Here is an 18316-nt window from a genome sequence, read left to right on the forward strand (position 1 = left end):
TGCTAATATTCGAATTCTTTCTTTTCTTTTGCTGCCTACATCTCTAAAAGGAACATATTATATCAACTTCCCCTTTATCAACAACACAAAGGGCCCTGGCAACATTGTCTTAATAGCATGTTTTGATGAAAATCTAATGTAAATTGTAATTTGTACTTACAAACACTCCTTCCATTAAACAAAAGTAGAAAGTGACAGACCTTTACATTGTCACAAAAAAAGATTTCAAGTAATAGCTTTTTTTTCTGAATTTCTTTTTATTTTCCAAATAAAAAGCAGATATTAAGCAGCATAACTGTTTTCAACACTAATAATGTTTGATGAGCACCAACTCATCATATTATAATGATTTCTAAAGGATCACGCAACACTGAAGACTGGAGTAATGATGCTGAAAATTCAGCTTTGCCATCACAGGAATGAATTATATTAAAATACAGACAAATTATTTAAAATCCCAGAAATATTTATAAATATGATGTTTTTTACTCAAATATACAGCCTTGGTGAGCACTAGAGATTTCTTTTAAAAACATTTTGTCAACCCCAAACTATTGAACAGTGTATTGTAAAACATACATTTTTGGAAAGCAAGGACTTTAATTGTGGGGAAAGCAATGTGTTTTCCCTGTATATCTATATTTTAAAATGTAGTAATAGGGCGTAATCTAGGGAAGTAATCTTATCACGTATACTAGATTACATGTGGTCCATTACTAGCCAACACTGATAATGAATGTTAAGAAAATTCTAATTTTTCAATTATAATATTTTACATGTGAATACTGATGAACATGCTTAAAATTATATATTAATTCCCAATCATCTCATAATAATTGCAATTTACTAACAGGTCTATCATATTTTAATGGTGATTTATAAAGACGTTACAACAATCCAAAAAAAATCTCATATAAAAAAATAACAGCGAGTCTGTAAATAAGCAAGAAAAAGTTATGTACAATGTTTTGCAGACTGAATTACGGTATACGTTTATATACATAATAGGCATGGTTTCCCAGTAATCGTCTTGAAACAAATCCACTTGTGCTTAAGAGGAAAAGGCCTCCTTGATATAGTTATTTCATTACAAAAAACAAATCTGACAAAATATACAGATTTTTTGCTCTGGACTTTACAGACATGTTACTGTGTCTATTTATAAATTAGCCTAGTTATAAATTAGAATTGAACATTTAGATCAAACTAATTCTTTGACTTGCTGAAGAGCAAATAGTTGAAACATTGTCAATTGGGGGATTGTATACATTTCCAAATAAATCCCTCTTAATATTATATAGAATTGTATAAAACAGCTATTGCCAAAACAATCAGATAACATTGCACAAAGGTACATCAAATGGTATGCAACATACACAGACTTGGAAAGAGAAACCGATGAATGACAGTAGGATTGTGTAAATACTACAAAATAATTTCCTCCACAATTCATCAAAATACAGCTGGAAATAGTACCTCCACGCTTGACCTCAACGCAAACTCGAGCTTTACAAGCAGAATGACACCATGCCAAAGCAGAGGGCAAAGCTAAGCATGGAGGAGTTGATAACGGGCATGCGGAGACACTGTCCATCATGTCTTAGGATCCCATTAAAAGACTGAAGAGAGGTGTGTGTATATCCTTGCTTCAGTGGTGGCTAGTAACTATATTGCCTCTGAAACTTCAATGCATGTTCTGATGCTTGTTCTTCACTATGTCGCTTCAAAGTACTCATCCCACTTCCTGGACACACACACACACAAACACAAAAAAACAGCATGTGAGGTTATATATTTTTTATGCCATTTTTGTTGGATTTCCATTCAAAATTTTGGGTTCAGTAAGATTGTTGTTTTTTTTAAGAAGAAAGTAATACTTTTATTCAGGAAGGATGCATTAATTTGATCACAAGTGACAGTAAATACTTTATTTGGACAATACGGTTCTTTTGAACTTTCTATTTATCAAAGGATCCTGAAAAAAGCATCATGGTTTTCACTAAAATATTTAGCAATCAATGAGAAGAAAGGAAGAAATGTTTCTTAAGCAGCAAAACGGCATATTAGAAAATTGAAATTTTCTAAAAATCACAGGAATGTGTTACATTTTAAAACATATTAAAAATAGAAAAAATATAAATATAATATTTCACAATATTACTGTTTTAATGTATTTTTTTGCTGATTGGTGATTTGGTTTTTTTGCTGATTGGAGAACACAGTATGGAGTCGTTCAATTAAATTTTATGCCACAGTAAGACAAAACTGCATTGCGGTTCAAAACAGCTTAAAATGAAAATCTGTTACAACTCCTCGGAGATGGTTTGGACAGAACTCACCACTTTGTAACTGTTTGTGAACTTGTCCAACTATATCACCACCTGAAAGACCTGGTTTGGAAAGAAAGACATGCTATTCAAGTAGCCTACGAACTGGTTCACACTTCACATGTAAGCAGCATTTATTTATTTCAAAATCCAAGAATCTGTGTCAATACACACCTGGCTGTGGCTGCACACTGTTGACAGGCTGTTGATCACATGACACTGTTAAATGTGGGAACTCTGGTTGAGAACTTGCTGTAGGTGGGTGCACTGGTAAATAAAGGGAAAATATTTCAACACCAATGACTGAAATTATCCAAACTGCCAATAATACACATAATGAATAAAAGTCCATAATTTTACAATTCGTATAAATTCAAATTTTTTTGGGACAGAAGTTTACAAGAATTCCGCCAAACTTTTCCACCAAAATACAAGATAAGAGGAATGCAAATGTTTAAAGCTCAAAAGTTTGTATACTAGTTATGTGACTTGTAGTTATTTTTTAACTTTTTACAGTAGTTACTTTTTCATAGAACAATTGTAATATACAACAGTAACATTTGTCTTAAGTATATTAATAACAATTTTTGTTTTTTAATTATTTGTAAATATTACATTTTATTATTAGTAGTATTCAATTTGATTGGTTTCCTAAAACACCTGTGTGAATGTATTGTGGACCGAGACACCATCACAACTAAAAACGGGTATGAGTCCACTACAAAAGTCAAAATAAATTATTTATAGAAATAATTTAATTATAGAAATATGAGATGCATGACAATGGTATACCTGTAATGTGAGTGCTCTCCTGTGAGTTGTCTGCTGAGGAAGGACCTGCTCCATTACCATCTCCATTGTTGGCTGTGCTGGATGGAACAGTTTCAAGGAGGCCTGACAAGCATTACGAGAAGATCCATTAAAAAAACAGTGGCATTTAATTTGACATATCACTCAACAAATGGACTCTCAAGCGAAACTAAAAGTTCAATAGTTAAACTAGATTTTTAAGAGTTCTCTTACCAAGGCCCCGGTAGCAGGACAGCTGCTGGTAAATCTGCTTCATTCGCTCAATGTTTATCCTGCTGGCCTCAGCGTGATTAACCATGGGTTTGGGGTAGTGCACTCCAATTATGCACTTAGCGATCTTCTGAACATTTTCTGGGGCATTCCAAGGTTCATAGATGAATTTGGCAGGGAAGCCCCTCAATATGGGCAAATACCGCCTGTAATAATAATAATAATAAACAGCTTTAACCAAACTTGTAATTTACAGTGAATTGAATATTAGTATGTAAACAAGGGTTAAGAAGGAGTGGCACCTTATATAGTCTCCATTAGGGTCGGTACGTCGACCGAAGCTCACCGGACAGTAACAGTGAAAGAACTGCTGGAAGAATGAGCTGCATGAAAGCCACATCCAGCTTCCTGCGTTGACGCTCCAGTCAGCATCCAGCAACAACTCTTCAAACACCTTTGAAAACAAACATAATATCAATATGGATTCTAATGCAGAAAGCAACAGCAGATATTTGAATGAAATCCAGAGCACTGTTTCCATCCACCTATTTTTATGATTTCACATAAAATGCTAATATTTTTTATACAATATTCCAATTTTGCAACTTTAGATGGAAATAGAGCTACTGATGGCAGTACCTTCATACCCTCTTCCCAGCTGATCCACAGGTCTCCACATGTGAGGAAGCAAGCAACAGCATGCCTGGCCAGATGGTGGATCCACCCCTCCTGCCTCAACTGGGTCATTATGGCATCAATCCATGGGAAACCAGTCCGACCCTCAGCCCACTTCGCCAAGGCTTCGGGATTCCTGTCCCACGGGATCTGCACGCAGATGGGATTCACCTCCATTTTGTCGAAGTGTGGGTTGTTAGTGGCAGCGGTGTAGAAGAACTCACGCCAGAGCAGCTGACCGTAAAGGGACAGTGGTGGGACGCTGTTCTTCTTGACCTGCGATCGAAAAGCCAAGGGAAAAAACGTATGAGAATAACTTGTCAGCCACTTACGATCTTACAATCAATTATGACAATGATGAACAGTGTTGGGCAGTAACGCGTTACTAATAACGCATCACTGTAACGCAGTTACTTTTGACAGTAACTAATACTGTAACGCATTACTTTTCAAATAAATTAACTCCGTTACCGCTACCATATGGTGCGTTGTCTGTTACTTTTTAAAATTAATTAATTTTGGCTGAAGTGTAGCCTACAGGCTAACCTGTTTGCAGCAGCGACGGATTGTAGGATTGGTGGTAGGGTTGCTTGCCACCCATCCCTTCAGATACGGAATTGTCCCGTATTTACAAGTAAAATGATGCGTCCCGTATCAAATCAATAAGGGAAGCGATTTGTCCCGTATTTTACATAAGGCCCACACATAGCCTAGTTGGATAAAAACATAAGGATTTACTATACTAATAGCAAATAGCCTATAAAGAAATCAATTTCACAATAATGTTACATTATGATTAGAATCAAATTAATTTTGTCCATTTTCTAAGCTTAGAAAATGCACATTTATACGGGCTGAATTTTATAGGCCTAAAATATTGTTTAGTAATTCTGTGAATTACACTTCGCAAACCAAAGTAATACTACCCACCGGATGAAGAAGGGTTGGCTCTCAGTCTCCACAGAACAAAATATTTATTTTATTTTATTTTTAGTGTTCGCATTTATGAGGAAGAAACAATGTTATGGACGTGACAGTTCTCCGTACGTGAGCGCTCTGAAAGCGGCACTAAAAGATGCTTTAAAACTTTCACAGAGACATCAAACAGAAAGCACAAAACCTTTCTTTAAAGTGAATTTCGCTTTGTATTAATTGTATCTTAATTTTAATCAATGTTTCATCAACCAATTGCCTGGATTTAATAAATAAGAAGTAAATATAGCAGACGATAGATAATCACGAAACGGAGGTGCCAGCGCGTGAACTGGAGCTCGTCTCATAAATGAACCGAAACTCGGCGTATAAGGTAGCCTACTTGCCTCACAGACATGTCTACTTTTAAACAGAACAATTCAAAACGAAAGAAAACAGACTACAGACTGCACTCTGCTTATGTAATCCATATGAAATGTGCATTTCTCTCTGGCGCGTCTACTGCGAAGATCACGAGTCAGCATAGCGAGTCACCTCAGAAATCCTTGTGATATATTCAGTTTGTGCTGGTCTGACTTAAATAAAATAGTGTTTAAAAATTACTTTCTGTTTAAGTTAGTTTTGTGTTTGTGTAGACCATAACGCATAAAAGACCATTAAAGGGAAAATTAAATAATGTTTTTTTTTAAAGTAACTAAAAAGTTACTTTTAACAGTAATGCATTACTTTTCGGTGTAAGTAATCAACAAAGTAATTGAGTTACTTTTTGAATGAAGTGACTAGTAAGTCAAGTCAAGTCAAGTCAAATATATTTATATAGCGCTTTTCACAATACAGATTGTATCAAAGCTGCTTCACAGTATCAATCAAAACAACTTAACAATGTTTGTTTATTACTGGAAAAAAAAGACATCCAAGTTTGGTAGAGTTAATCAATGGTATGATTGGTTAATTAATTTGAATATCCCCAACTGAGCAAGCCAAAGGCAACAGTGGCAAGGAACCGAAAAACTCCATCCAGTGACCTAATGGTGTCCTAACACCCCATCAAATGACCCAATGGAGAAAAAAAAAAACTTGGGAGAACCCAGGCTCAGTCGGGGGCCAGTTCTCCTCTGGCGTTTATGAACTAGAGGCCGAATTTACAGTAACTGTAAGATAAAAATTTATATGAATGCCTGGCTAAATAGATGCGTCTTCAGTCTAGTTTTAAACTGGGAGAGAGAGTCTGAGCTACGAACAATATCAGGAAGGCTATTCCAGAGCTTCGGAGCTAAATGTGAAAATGCTCTGCCTCCTTTGGTGGATCTGGTTATCCTAGGAATGACCAGAAGCCTCGAATCTAGTGATCTTAAAGAGCGCGATGGATTGTAAGGCGATAGAAGATCCGTTAAATAGACTGGAGCTAAACCATTTAGAGCAGGGGTGTCAAAGTCAAATGGACGGAGGGCCAAATAAAAAATTTAGCTACAAGCCGAGGGCCGGACTGTTCGAATGTTCATTGAAAATTTTTTAAATGACGCATATAGTCTAGTGAACCTAATTGAACCTACTGAAAACCTAACAAATATATTCCAATATGATCAGATAAATAAAGCAATATTTTCTTATGGCTCTGTCAGTAATCTTTAATTTTCAACAGACACAAAAGACAAATTTCCTTTATATAAAAATCCCCATAACATGAACATTAAATGAAAGAAACCGGTATTCAAGGCACCATCAGTAGCCTATATTTTCTATTTTAGCAAAAGTGGGCTAAATTTACTTCAAAGAAAAAAACAATAATAGCAATTTTCTATCATCCACTCAACTGAAATATTTTTAAAATATAATTGGATTGAAATACAATAAAATAAAGTGCAGAAATCTATTAATCAAAAACAACACTTTGTTTAAGGAGAAGTAACATGCAGTGAAAACAAATATTAAACTTTAACTTTTAAACTTGAACTGAGTAAAAACTCTAAATATGTGATTGCACAGTAATGTTCACTTGTTTGAGGTTGAGGGTGATACTTGGTGGTGTCCCATCTTTTCCACAAGTTCATCAATGTTCGGGGTAAGGCTCTGAGCTGAGGAAATCCTCAGAATTGAGTGGAGGTGTTCAGCAGTAAGTCGACTTCTGTGTGATGTTTTGTTCAGGTTCATCAAAGAAAACAGTTGTTCACACAGGTATGTGCTGCCAAACATAGACAACGTTTGAGCAGCCTGGATGCGCAGCTGGGGCATTGTGTCGGGGAGGAAACGGGCGAACTCCGCAGCACCCACTGCCGCATATTTTGCCCTCAGTGCATCATTGCATTGGAGGTCAATCAACTCCATTTGGAGGTTTGGTGGTAAGCTTTCCACGTCAACAGCAAATGGGTTACCGAGCAGTTCCAACCTGCTTTTTTGTGCTTCAAAGTCAGCAAATCGGCGTCGAAAGTCAGCGGCAAGCATACCTATTTTATCAGCCAACTGTGCGCTCGGGAACGCACTGGTAGAGAGCTTCTCTTTCATGGTCTGGCAGCTGGGAAAGTAGCTCAAATTTTCTTTCCGCATCTGCGTCTCCCACAGAGTCAGTTTGGTTTTAAATGCCTTCACTGTACTGTACATATCAGAGATGACACGATCCCGACCCTGCAGCTGCAAGTTCATTGCATTCAGATGACTCGTAATGTCACACAGAAAAGCCATTTCACACAGAAAAATTTCGTCTCGGAGTTGTGTTGTGTCTTTCCCTTTGCTGTCCAAGAACAGACAAATCTCCTCACGAAGCTCGAAACATCTTTGAAGCACCTTTCCCTGGCTTAGCCATCGCACCTCTGTGTGATAAGGCAAATCACCATGCTCCGTTTCTAACTCCGTCAGAAATGCCTTGAACTGGCGGTGATTCAAACCTTTGGCTCTGATAAAGTTAACTGTGCGCGTGATGATGCTCATTACATGCTCCATTTTCAAGGCTTTACCGCACAACGCTTCCTGGTGTATGATACAATGATAAGCTGTCAGCTCACCTGTCGCGTTTTCCTCTTGCATCTTTTCCCGTATCTTCGCCACCAGTCCGCTCCTGTGTCCACACATCGCAGGTGCTCCGTCGGTTGTCAAACCCACGAGTTTTTCCCAAGGCAGCTCCATCTCATTTACACATCTTGACACCTCTTCATACAAATCATGCCCCGTAGTTGTGCCATGCATAGGACGTAAAGCCAAAAACTCCTCTGTCACGCTTAGGCTGGAGTCCACTCCGCGGATGAAAATTGACAACTGGGCAATGTCAGAAATGTCGGTGCTCTCATCCACAGCCAAAGAATATGCAATGAAATCTTTTCCCTTTTTCACAAGCTGCTCTTTTAGATTGATGGACAACTGGTCTACTCTCTCGGCAATGGTGTTTCTGCTCAGACTCACATTTAAAAAGAGTTGCCTTTTTTCTGGGCAAACTTCGTCACAAACTTTAATCATGCAGTTTTTGATGAAATCCCCCTCCGTAAATGGCCGGGCTGATTTAGCGATCTCTTCTGCCAAAATAAAACTGGCCTTGACAGCAGCCTGGCCTTGTGATTTGGCTTTTTTGAACAGAGCCTGTCGAGATTTGAGGCCTCGTTTTAATTCCTCTGCCTTTTGTAGCCTTTGTTCCATGTCCATATTCTTGTTTTTGTCCGCGTGTTTCGTTTCATAATGTCGTCTCTGATTATACTCTTTCAGTACCGCCACACTTTCTCCACACAGAAGACACACAGGTTTTCCAGCTACCTCCGTGAACATATACTCCGACTCCCACCTTGTTTGAAACCCCCGGTTCTCAGTGTCCACCTTCCGTTTTGCCATTTTTGATGGGTATCTGAAAGTTAATTTTACTGTGATGCTGACGACTGCTGTGCCAATAAATATTGAAATGAAGCAGCCTACTGCTCGGTGCGTCACCGTTGCATTGTGGGAAATGTAGTATTGGTGCGTGTAAAAGATCTGCGGGCTGCCGGCTTGCTGCGGTCTGCGGGCCGGTTCTAATAATAAATCAAGATCATCCCAGGGGCCGTAAAAAACCTTCTCGCGGGCCGGATGTGGCCCGCGGGCCTTGACTCTGACATATGTGATTTAGAGCTTTATAAGTCAAAAGCAATATCTTGTATTTAATACGGAACTTTATAGGTAACCAATGAAGTGATGATAAAATCGGTGTTATATGATCATATTTTCTTGATCTAGTAAGAACTCTAGCGGCTGCATTTTGGACTAACTGTAGCTTGTTTATTGAAGATGCAGGACAACCAGCTAATAAAGCATTACAGTAATCTAGTCTCGAGGTCATGAATTTAACATGAACTTACTTTTCCGCCACACTTTCTCCACACAGAAGACACACAGGTTTTCCAGCTACCTCCGTGAACATATACTCCGACTCCCACCTTGTTTGAAACCCCCGGTTCTCAGTGTCCACCTTCCGTTTTGCCATTTTTGATGGGTATCTGAAAGTTAATTTTACTGTGATGCTGACGACTGCTGTGCCAATAAATATTGAAATGAAGCAGCCTACTGCTCGGTGCGTCACCGTTGCATTGTGGGAAATGTAGTATTGGTGCGTGTAAAAGATCTGCGGGCTGCCGGCTTGCTGCGGTCTGCGGGCCGGTTCTAATAATAAATCAAGATCATCCCAGGGGCCGTAAAAAACCTTCTCGCGGGCCGGATGTGGCCCGCGGGCCTTGACTCTGACATATGTGATTTAGAGCTTTATAAGTCAAAAGCAATATCTTGTATTTAATACGGAACTTTATAGGTAACCAATGAAGTGATGATAAAATCGGTGTTATATGATCATATTTTCTTGATCTAGTAAGAACTCTAGCGGCTGCATTTTGGACTAACTGTAGCTTGTTTATTGAAGATGCAGGACAACCAGCTAATAAAGCATTACAGTAATCTAGTCTCGAGGTCATGAATTTAACATGAACTTACTTTTCTGCATCAGAGACTGATAGCATATTACGTAGCTTAGCAATGTTTCTAAGGTGGAAAAAGGCTGTTTTTGTAACATATGAAATATGCTTTTCAAAAGACAGGTTGCGGTCTAGTATAACACCCAGGTCTTTTACTGTAGCGGATAAAGTAACAGGGCATCCTACTATGTTAAAGTCGTGCTGTGAAGGGTTTTGTGGACGGTTTTTAGAACCGATAAGTATTACCTCTGTCTTGTCTGGATTTAATAAAAGAAAATTACGCGTCATCCAATCTTTTATATCATTAACACAATCTGTCAATTTGGATAATTTAGCGTATTCATCTGGCCGTGATGAAATATATATTTGAGTGTCATCAGCATAACAATGGAAACTAATTCCATGTTTCCTTAGAATATTACCAAGTGGCAGCATATATATTGAGAATAATAAAGGGCCTAACACTGATCCCTGCGGCACTCCATAGTTTGCCGAAGTTATAATCGATTTTTCTCCATTTAAGTAGACGAAATGGTAGCGGTCAGATAAGTATGACCTGAACCAGCTTAATGCTTGTCCTTGAACACCAGTGTAATTTTGTAGTCGATCTAAGAGTATTGTGTGATCTATAGTATCGAACGCAGCACTAAGATCAAGTAAAACTAGTACTGAGATACAGCCTTGGTCCGAAGCTAAAAGTAAATCATTTGTGATTCTAACAAGGGCAGTTTCAGTGCTATGATGTGGCCTGAATCCAGACTGAAACTTTTCATAGATGTCGTTTTCTTGCAAGAAAGAGCCGAGTTGAGCAGACACAACTTTTTCTAATATTTTTGACATAAATGGAAGATTCGAAATGGGTCTGTAATTTGCTAGGTTATTTGGATCTAATTGTGGTTTCTTAATAAGAGGTTTTATAACTGCCAGCTTGAACGTTCTTGGAACATGACCTAAAGATAAAGATGAGTTAATAATATTGAGAAGAGGCTATTCCACTACAGGTAACACTTCTTTCAGTAGTTCAGTTGGTATAGGATCTAATAAACATGTTGTTGTTTTAGATGAAGTGATAAGTTTATTTAACTCTTTTTGTTCTATGGTTGTAAAGCTTTGTAATTATATATTATATATATTATAAAAATAACTGTAACTAGTTACTATATCTTAGTAACTAGCACAACACTGATGATGAATAGTGCCTTAAATATCAGAGTAAGACAGTGTTGTACTCTTTACCTTTCTGTAGAGGTCTGTGAGTTTGAAATAGAAAAGTCTGCAGGATAGGCAGCCAAACCGAAGGTAAGGGCTCAGGCCGGTGGGGCTGGCCAGCAAGGAATTAGAATTCATTCTGGGACGCTCGAAATTAGCCACCCAAGCCTGCAAAAAAAAAAAAACCTTAGGAAGTAGTTCACATACTACAGTTCAAAACTTTGGTGTCAGTAAGATTTTATGCTTTTGAAAGAAGTCTCTTATGCTACAGTAAATCCCGTAATATTGTGAACGTTAAGTAAAACCGATTTTATATATTTTATAATTTATTCCTGTGATGTCAAAGCTGGATTTTCAGCATCATTACTCCAGTGTCACATGATCCTTCAAAAATCAGTCTAATATGCTGATTTGGTGCTTGAGAAACATTTCTTATTATTTTCAATAGTTACGTTTACGTAGACACTTTTTGTTTCAATTGTTTCAAATCATTCCAATGGACGAATCCGAACGTAGTTTGGATGAGCGCTAAATAAAGTGATTGGGAATGACTCTGTGCTTCCGTGTTTGTAAATATGTCATGCGTCGGGTCAGAGTTCACTCTTCCGCAGGAACTAGACTCGCGCATGGCTGTTATCAGAAGCCAGCGATTATAGTTTATTAAAGTTATAAATATGGATATATTGTCTGTATTTATAAATGTAAGACAATGTAACAGAGTAGATGCTTACTTTCCTCTCCAGGTGTCTCTCTAATCGAGTCAGAGCTTCAGTCTCTCCACCAGGCCACACAGCTGTTGACAGCCCCTCTGTTTCAAAACCTGAAGCCATATATACTGTTTCAAAATCTCATCTACAACAGACACATGCACACATGTGCAAAGTTAAGGACCACGGGTGTCTCACCGAGCTCCTCCAGTGAGGGTACGCCAAACTTGTCATCATGGTCTTCGCTGATGGGTGTTACGCATTTGCCCATGACTTCAGCCGTAATAGTCTCCGCTGAAATTTCCACAGGACCCATTCTGCTGATGAGTGTCTGAAATCGTTTATAGGTGAGAGGAGACTGTCCTCCGTTTAACTCTATAATCCTAGAGACAGAAAGTGAACACATGAGTCAGTGATTAGGATCTACTGTATAAGCAATATTATTGGATATTAGTGTTGTCAAGATATCAAAATTCAAAGCCAATAAAAAGAAATTGCATGATTCTCAATACAGCAAAATCTACTATGCTTTTGAACAGGCAGGCAACATTATATATATATTTACATATAAAATTACATTAAAACATTGAGTAAACACTTTTTAATAAAAAAGTTACAGTTGATATAACAAATAAATGATCAACTAAAAGATACAAATTAATGGTGAGGTGTGTAATTTATTACCCACAATTTTCTCAGGTAAACCGCAATATCAAGTATTAATGTAAACATAAATTCAGGAATTGAAAATATGAAAAATTACAACAAAGGTAAAATGTAATCTATTATTTAATATTAGGGGTGGGGGAAAAAATTTCTCTCTCCAACGATTCTGGATCGATTATGAAAATTTCAAAATTGATTCTGAGCTCAGTTTTTAACCACATGAGCTATGATGCAGAGAGTGTTTTAGAAACACATGAGCGATGATGCAGAGTGTGTTTTAGAAACACCCGTATTCTGCTTGCTTCCAATTCCTCACACACACATAAAATAATCTTTCATAAAGTTCGGAAAGGTTGAAGCGAATTCATTTTTATTGAGGCTGGCAGACTGTATTTTTTATTTTAGTATTAGAATATTTAGCACTTTTTGACATTCAAATGACAGATTAATATAACTCTGCATCTTGTGTGATCTCTCAATATCTGTCTACATGACATTCTCAATAAAGAGTTAAATACCAGACATGATGGTTAACAGCTTCCCACAGGACTGCTGGCAACTACGTGGGAGTCATATGGGCATATGGCAATGACTAGATACACTCACTTGTCCAGATCATAGAGTGTGTGGGAGATCCTGACGAAGACTTCCACCCCTGCCTCACTGGCCAGCTTCTTAATGGCTGCATCACGATCCTTCCCGAAGGGCTCGGAGTCGTACTCATATGACAGCCGGCTGATTTTCCACTCCTAATCAGAAAAAAAAAGAGAGGGAGAGGCGAGTCAAATAAGTGGCACAGCATAAACACACAGAGCAAGTCATGTACTGGCTTTACAGAAAACGGTTGACTAGTCTCAAGTGGTCAGTTCGCTGACCTTAAATAGTTTTGGAAAGACATCCGTGGGTTGTCCCCTGATGACAAAGAGGCGAGAGTTAAGTTTGCGAAGGCTGGCGTCCAAGTCCTCAAGACACTGCAGCAAAAACCTGTAACACAAATAATAATGAATCAACATTTAATCTCAACAGTCAGTGATGAGCAAATAAAACAGTACTTTAGATAGACATAGTTATTATTCATTTAATTCAATCTTGCAGTCAAAGAGTCCAGCAGAGGGCACTAACGAACTATCAGTATGAAAAGCACACTAGTTCCATTCTGTATTACATTGACTGTTCAGAATGCCTAATATTTCTTAAAATAGAAAGTGAAAACTTTGCAGAAATACATTTTGCTTATTTATTAGTTTGCAACACTAGCCTAGTGCTTCTCAACCTTTTTAATTCCAAGGCCCCTCATTGTCCACAACTTTTCGAATCTTAATCTATGGGTGCTGCTACATCCTGTTAGGAAAGTGTTGCTAAAATAATAAAAATAAAAATGAGTACATTTCAGGATTCCATTTTTAAAAGCTGAATGTTCTTCAGGGATCCGACTCTTCTTAACCAATAAATTTGCATGAATATGCGATTTGCTGGATGAGGATTAAGAATATTTTTACTTTATAAAAATGCCCATGGAGTTTTAAGACTTAAATCATTTACAATACTTTTGAGCCTCTTAAATGAGTCTACCTCATTTATCCAGTTTTCCAAGGCTGTGGGGTTTTTAGTTGTTTCAGCTTACTTTAACAGTCGCCGTTTTGTTAAATGACCCAGTTAAAACCACTTATACCTGGATTGAATCAATAATGAAATGAACACTGGGCACATTTTAAAATACTATGCATGATTTTCTTTTTGGCTGCACTAAATATATAATGTAATAAAGGAGTAATAGGGGTATAATCCTGTAAGAGCTAAAGTTGTGTGTTCAGCAGACTACAGTTCCCTCTTGTGGGACTGTATATTAGTAGCATCCAGTCGAGCCTGTCTGCAACCCTTCCTCGAGACGTCTGATCCCCTACAGCACGTCCTGGCCTCCAGGTCAAGGCTGTTTCAATTTATCTGCATATGCAAACATATATTGGCTTGTGCTACTACGCCAGCATTAACCAGAATGTATGCTACACCAGCAAATGTTTTGTGTTTTCCAGCGCAAATTTTACTAGCCATACATTAATGTTTGGGGTCAGTAAGATTTAAAAAAATAAAATACAAATAAAAATAATTCAGCAACAGCAAGGATGCATTACATTGGTCAAAAAAGACAGTAAAAACATTTAGAATGTTACTTACAACAGATTTCTATTTCAAGTAAATACTGTTAATTTGAACTTTCTATTCATCAAAGAATCATGAAAAAAAAAAACAGTTTCCACAAAAATCATGTTTTCAAACTTGATTATAAGAAACGTTTCAGGGGCACCACTTCAGCAAATTGATTTCTGAAGGATCGTGTGACACTGAAGACTGGAGTAATGATGCTAAAAATTCAGCTTTGCATCACAGGAATAAGTTACATTATTAAAAATATTAAAATAGAAGTTATTTTAAATCATTATAATATTTCACAATATTAGTTTTTACTTTATTTTGGATCAAATAAATGCAGCCTAGGTGAGCATAAGATAAAAATATCTTACCGACCCTAAACTTTTGATAGGTACTGTTCAATTCTGTACAATTATATAAAATCATTCAAATTTATACACAGTCTTGTCCTTTAAGTGTTTACTAAATATGTTAAAAGAAAAACTATCAATACTTTATCAACAAACATTTCACCATATTTAAATCCTTTTTGAAAATCTGTTATGGTCATGACAGGGCATGCATTTCATAATTAAGACTTAGCTAATAGTTTCAGATTTAATACATTTTTACCATTTAAATTGAAATTATGCTTCTGGATAACTCACTTCAGATGCAGTTTCTGATCTGCATTTGCATTGTAAAGATGGTACAGTACAAATGAGTGACAAAGAAACTATACACGTGGCCAGCCTTTGCATGGGTTATAATTTTGATTACAGTTTAGCAACTTTAAAGAGGAGTGGTGGCATAATGTAGGCAAAATGCTGTTAGGAGGAGAAGGACAAGTAGGTCAGTGCTGACAGGGAAATGAGGTAATAGCATACTGACACACTGACCTACTTCCTCACATCCTGCACCGGTGGAGAGGAGAGTTGGCAGAGTTGTACGTTACATCAGAACTCTGCTATGAGGGTGACCGCTCCAGGATGTCCCACCACAAAGTACGCAAGATACATCTTTCCAGCACCAACAACAGGCCATATGGCAGTTTCTTACTGCAATAGTCTGAATTTACTCTATTAATCCTTACAAAATTTTTAAATAACTACATAAAATAGGGCTATTCATGGCTAACAAGTTAAATTTTTTAAGCTGGTCTTACAGCTAAGAGAGTATATAAAAGACTAAAGAGAGTATATAAAAAAGAGAGAATAAAATAAAATGGCACAGCTTACAGAAACTCTTTTAGATTTCATATTCATATTTCGACAAAATATGACAGGTAAAAGAGGTCACAAGAGATCATTTTGACCATTCAGATGCAGACCTGTACTCAATTCAAGTCTTAAAATCATCTCATCCAAAGATTTTTTTCCACATTAAAAAAAAAAATGCAAATATCACCATCAGTAATGTTTTAACATCTTTCCCACAAAATGAACTAGTATCTATATTTTGTCAATAGTAATCCAATAGTGACTAGTATCTTTATTTAAATTCACTATAAATTATAGATGGCGTAGATGGTATAGAATAGTACTAGTCACTATGTAAATAGACAATCAATTTTAGCATTGATTAGTGTATATACAGTAATACAGAATGAGGGAGAGGTGCTAGTGATTGAGTATAGTATTATATATATAATACAATTATATAACTATATAATTACACATTAACATTTATGCCACTGAATTCTATGTGGATCTGTGGTTTTTTACTTCATTTAAGTAATATGTTATTCCAATTGTTTGCTGGTACCCATTTCAATTTAACCAGAAACTATAGTAGTACTTATTTTTAGTCACAACAAGTAACTATTCTAGTTTACTAGTGCATGGTTCAGATAATAACTGTTCACTTCAGACAAGTAGGCCTATGTATTCCCCTGGCTGTTGGTACCAATTCCACTATTACTAGAAATGACTCATTAGGTAATAATATTACACGTACTGTATACTAGTATCCATGCCTTGTAAAAAATTTATTAAAATAGCTAATGTTCCATTGGACTAGTTATTTGTCTCTTCAGGGATGGTGCCTAGTACTAGCAAAGGACTAGAGACTAATTTAACAGATGCTTGTCACTTAAATTACTAGTCCCTAATGAATAGTTACAAGGGAAAGTGAAAATATACTAGTTATTATTGGATTACTTTGTTGTTAATTAACATGTACGTACTACGTAGTATAAACATAAGTATAGACTACTGCATAGACTACATACGTGCTGATGTCTGATCCCATCTGTCCTCTGTGTGATCCAAAGGAAACTCACCTCCATCTGCTGATTCCCACGTTGGACGATCCTGCAAACCAGGGGTCCAGTATGTAAACACATCTCAGAGTATCAGCTCCTATTACAGAGTCCAGCAGTGATGGGTTATCATGGAGCCTTAAGCCCTTTCTGAACCAGTGGATCGTATTGACAACCATTACTCCAAATGAACTGCAGACTGAAAATGCTCCAGCTACTCCCAAACTAGATTAGACAACACAAGACTTCTCAGTTCAGGTAAAAAAAAGTAGATCCGGTGACGTCTTCTTGCTCAAAATAAACTTTTCGCATGTCTAAGCTGGATCTCTGCGCCCGTAAGTGACTGATGAAAATATGACGTGTCGTTTAGCTGCTTTACACACGCTGTGTGATAGACACGATGCGAGTGCCTCAGCAAATTTAGAGTGTGTTCAGAATATACGCCGTGACAAAACAGTCAACACTACTGTAAAATGACGTAATAATATATATGGGGAAAAAAACACTCATAGGAAAACAAGCACGCGAAATTGACGTGTGGACACGAGAAGACAGAAAAAAACATCCGATAAACTTATTTTTCCTAAAACAGTAAATACATGTTTTTTAAGATTATATCCATATGTAAGCGTACGTACTCTCCATCTAACTCTAACTCTCCACACGATTGTTGTCCATTAGTTCACCCGAGTTCACCCCGCGAACTGTCAGCCATTAGTCGACTCCACCCACTCATTGACGCAAACTGGCTCCTACGCAGGTGATTGGTCTGATCCGCCCGCATACGTATTAGAACATCACGTTTCTGCGGTGTGCTTCGCGCGAACCCGCACTTTTTTTCACTGTCAGAAACTATTAGTTTAGTGAAGTCAGTGGTTTGTTCTCGATTAACTTGTCTTTGACCACGATACCAATTGACCACTTAAAATAATAGTGCATTTAGATAAATACATAGGAAAAGATTGTTGTTACAATGTTACTGCTCGATTCTGATTGGACAAATTGTCAGTACCCGGATAGGCACATGAACAGAGGTACAGGGGAGCAGATGGGTTTTATTATGAGAAATATTTCTGCACTAGTAGGACGTAATTCACTTAAAGTGTATAGAATATTATGGCCAGAATTTCACTTAAACTTTAAGGTAAACTAGTAGCAATCTAATAATATATTATAACTGTATAATTTAGTGGTGACTGGGGCTAGTTGACTTGGGCTAGATTTTGAGTCAAAAGTCCAATAACTCATCTTTTTCTAGCAGTAATTTTGTATGTTGGTTTCAAACACCTTGTGAAAAACCCTCCAAAATCAAATGACGAATTTGTCATATTGTTGTTGTAGATATGGGTAAACAACAAGTGAATACAATAAAACCACACTGGCATACATTAAGCAACAACTACTTATTGTGAAAGCAGGACTAGAGAGTGTCAGTCATAAATGCCTTGTCAGGGTAAGTTGTCATGTTTT

General features: G+C 37.2%; 1 protein-coding gene and 1 pseudogene across 3 annotated transcripts; both read right to left on the bottom strand.

The window, feature by feature from the left end:
• Positions 1-237: 237 nt before the first annotated feature.
• Positions 238-17581, bottom strand: cry1b (cryptochrome circadian regulator 1b). Of its 2 annotated transcripts, none has more exons than XM_077193491.1 (13): positions 16868-17581; positions 13332-13440; positions 13063-13205; positions 11989-12173; positions 11815-11903; positions 11111-11251; positions 3987-4298; positions 3650-3801; positions 3351-3553; positions 3120-3221; positions 2502-2594; positions 2340-2390; positions 238-1744 (listed from the first exon to the last, which is right to left on the bottom strand). In XM_077193491.1, the coding sequence occupies exons 1-13, from the start codon at positions 17023-17025 to the stop codon at positions 1659-1661; spliced, it is 1824 nt and encodes a 607-aa protein (XP_077049606.1). In that variant the 5' UTR covers positions 17026-17581; the 3' UTR covers positions 238-1658. The 2 variants fall into 2 exon arrangements, with proteins under 2 accessions (XP_077049606.1, XP_077049607.1); XM_077193492.1 differs by having other exon boundaries at positions 11815-11891; positions 16868-17229.
• LOC143696791 (general transcription factor II-I repeat domain-containing protein 2 pseudogene) lies at positions 6572-8816 on the bottom strand (annotated as a pseudogene). The gene has a single exon (XR_013186061.1). The product of XR_013186061.1 is annotated as a general transcription factor II-I repeat domain-containing protein 2 pseudogene (transcript).
• Positions 17582-18316: the final 735 nt, after the last annotated feature.

The sequence above is a fragment of the Siphateles boraxobius genome, unplaced genomic scaffold (assembly GCF_051911475.1).
Source record: "Siphateles boraxobius isolate OS27281-9 unplaced genomic scaffold, OSU_SipBor_1 31, whole genome shotgun sequence".
Classification (NCBI taxonomy): domain Eukaryota; kingdom Metazoa; phylum Chordata; class Actinopteri; order Cypriniformes; family Leuciscidae; genus Siphateles; species Siphateles boraxobius.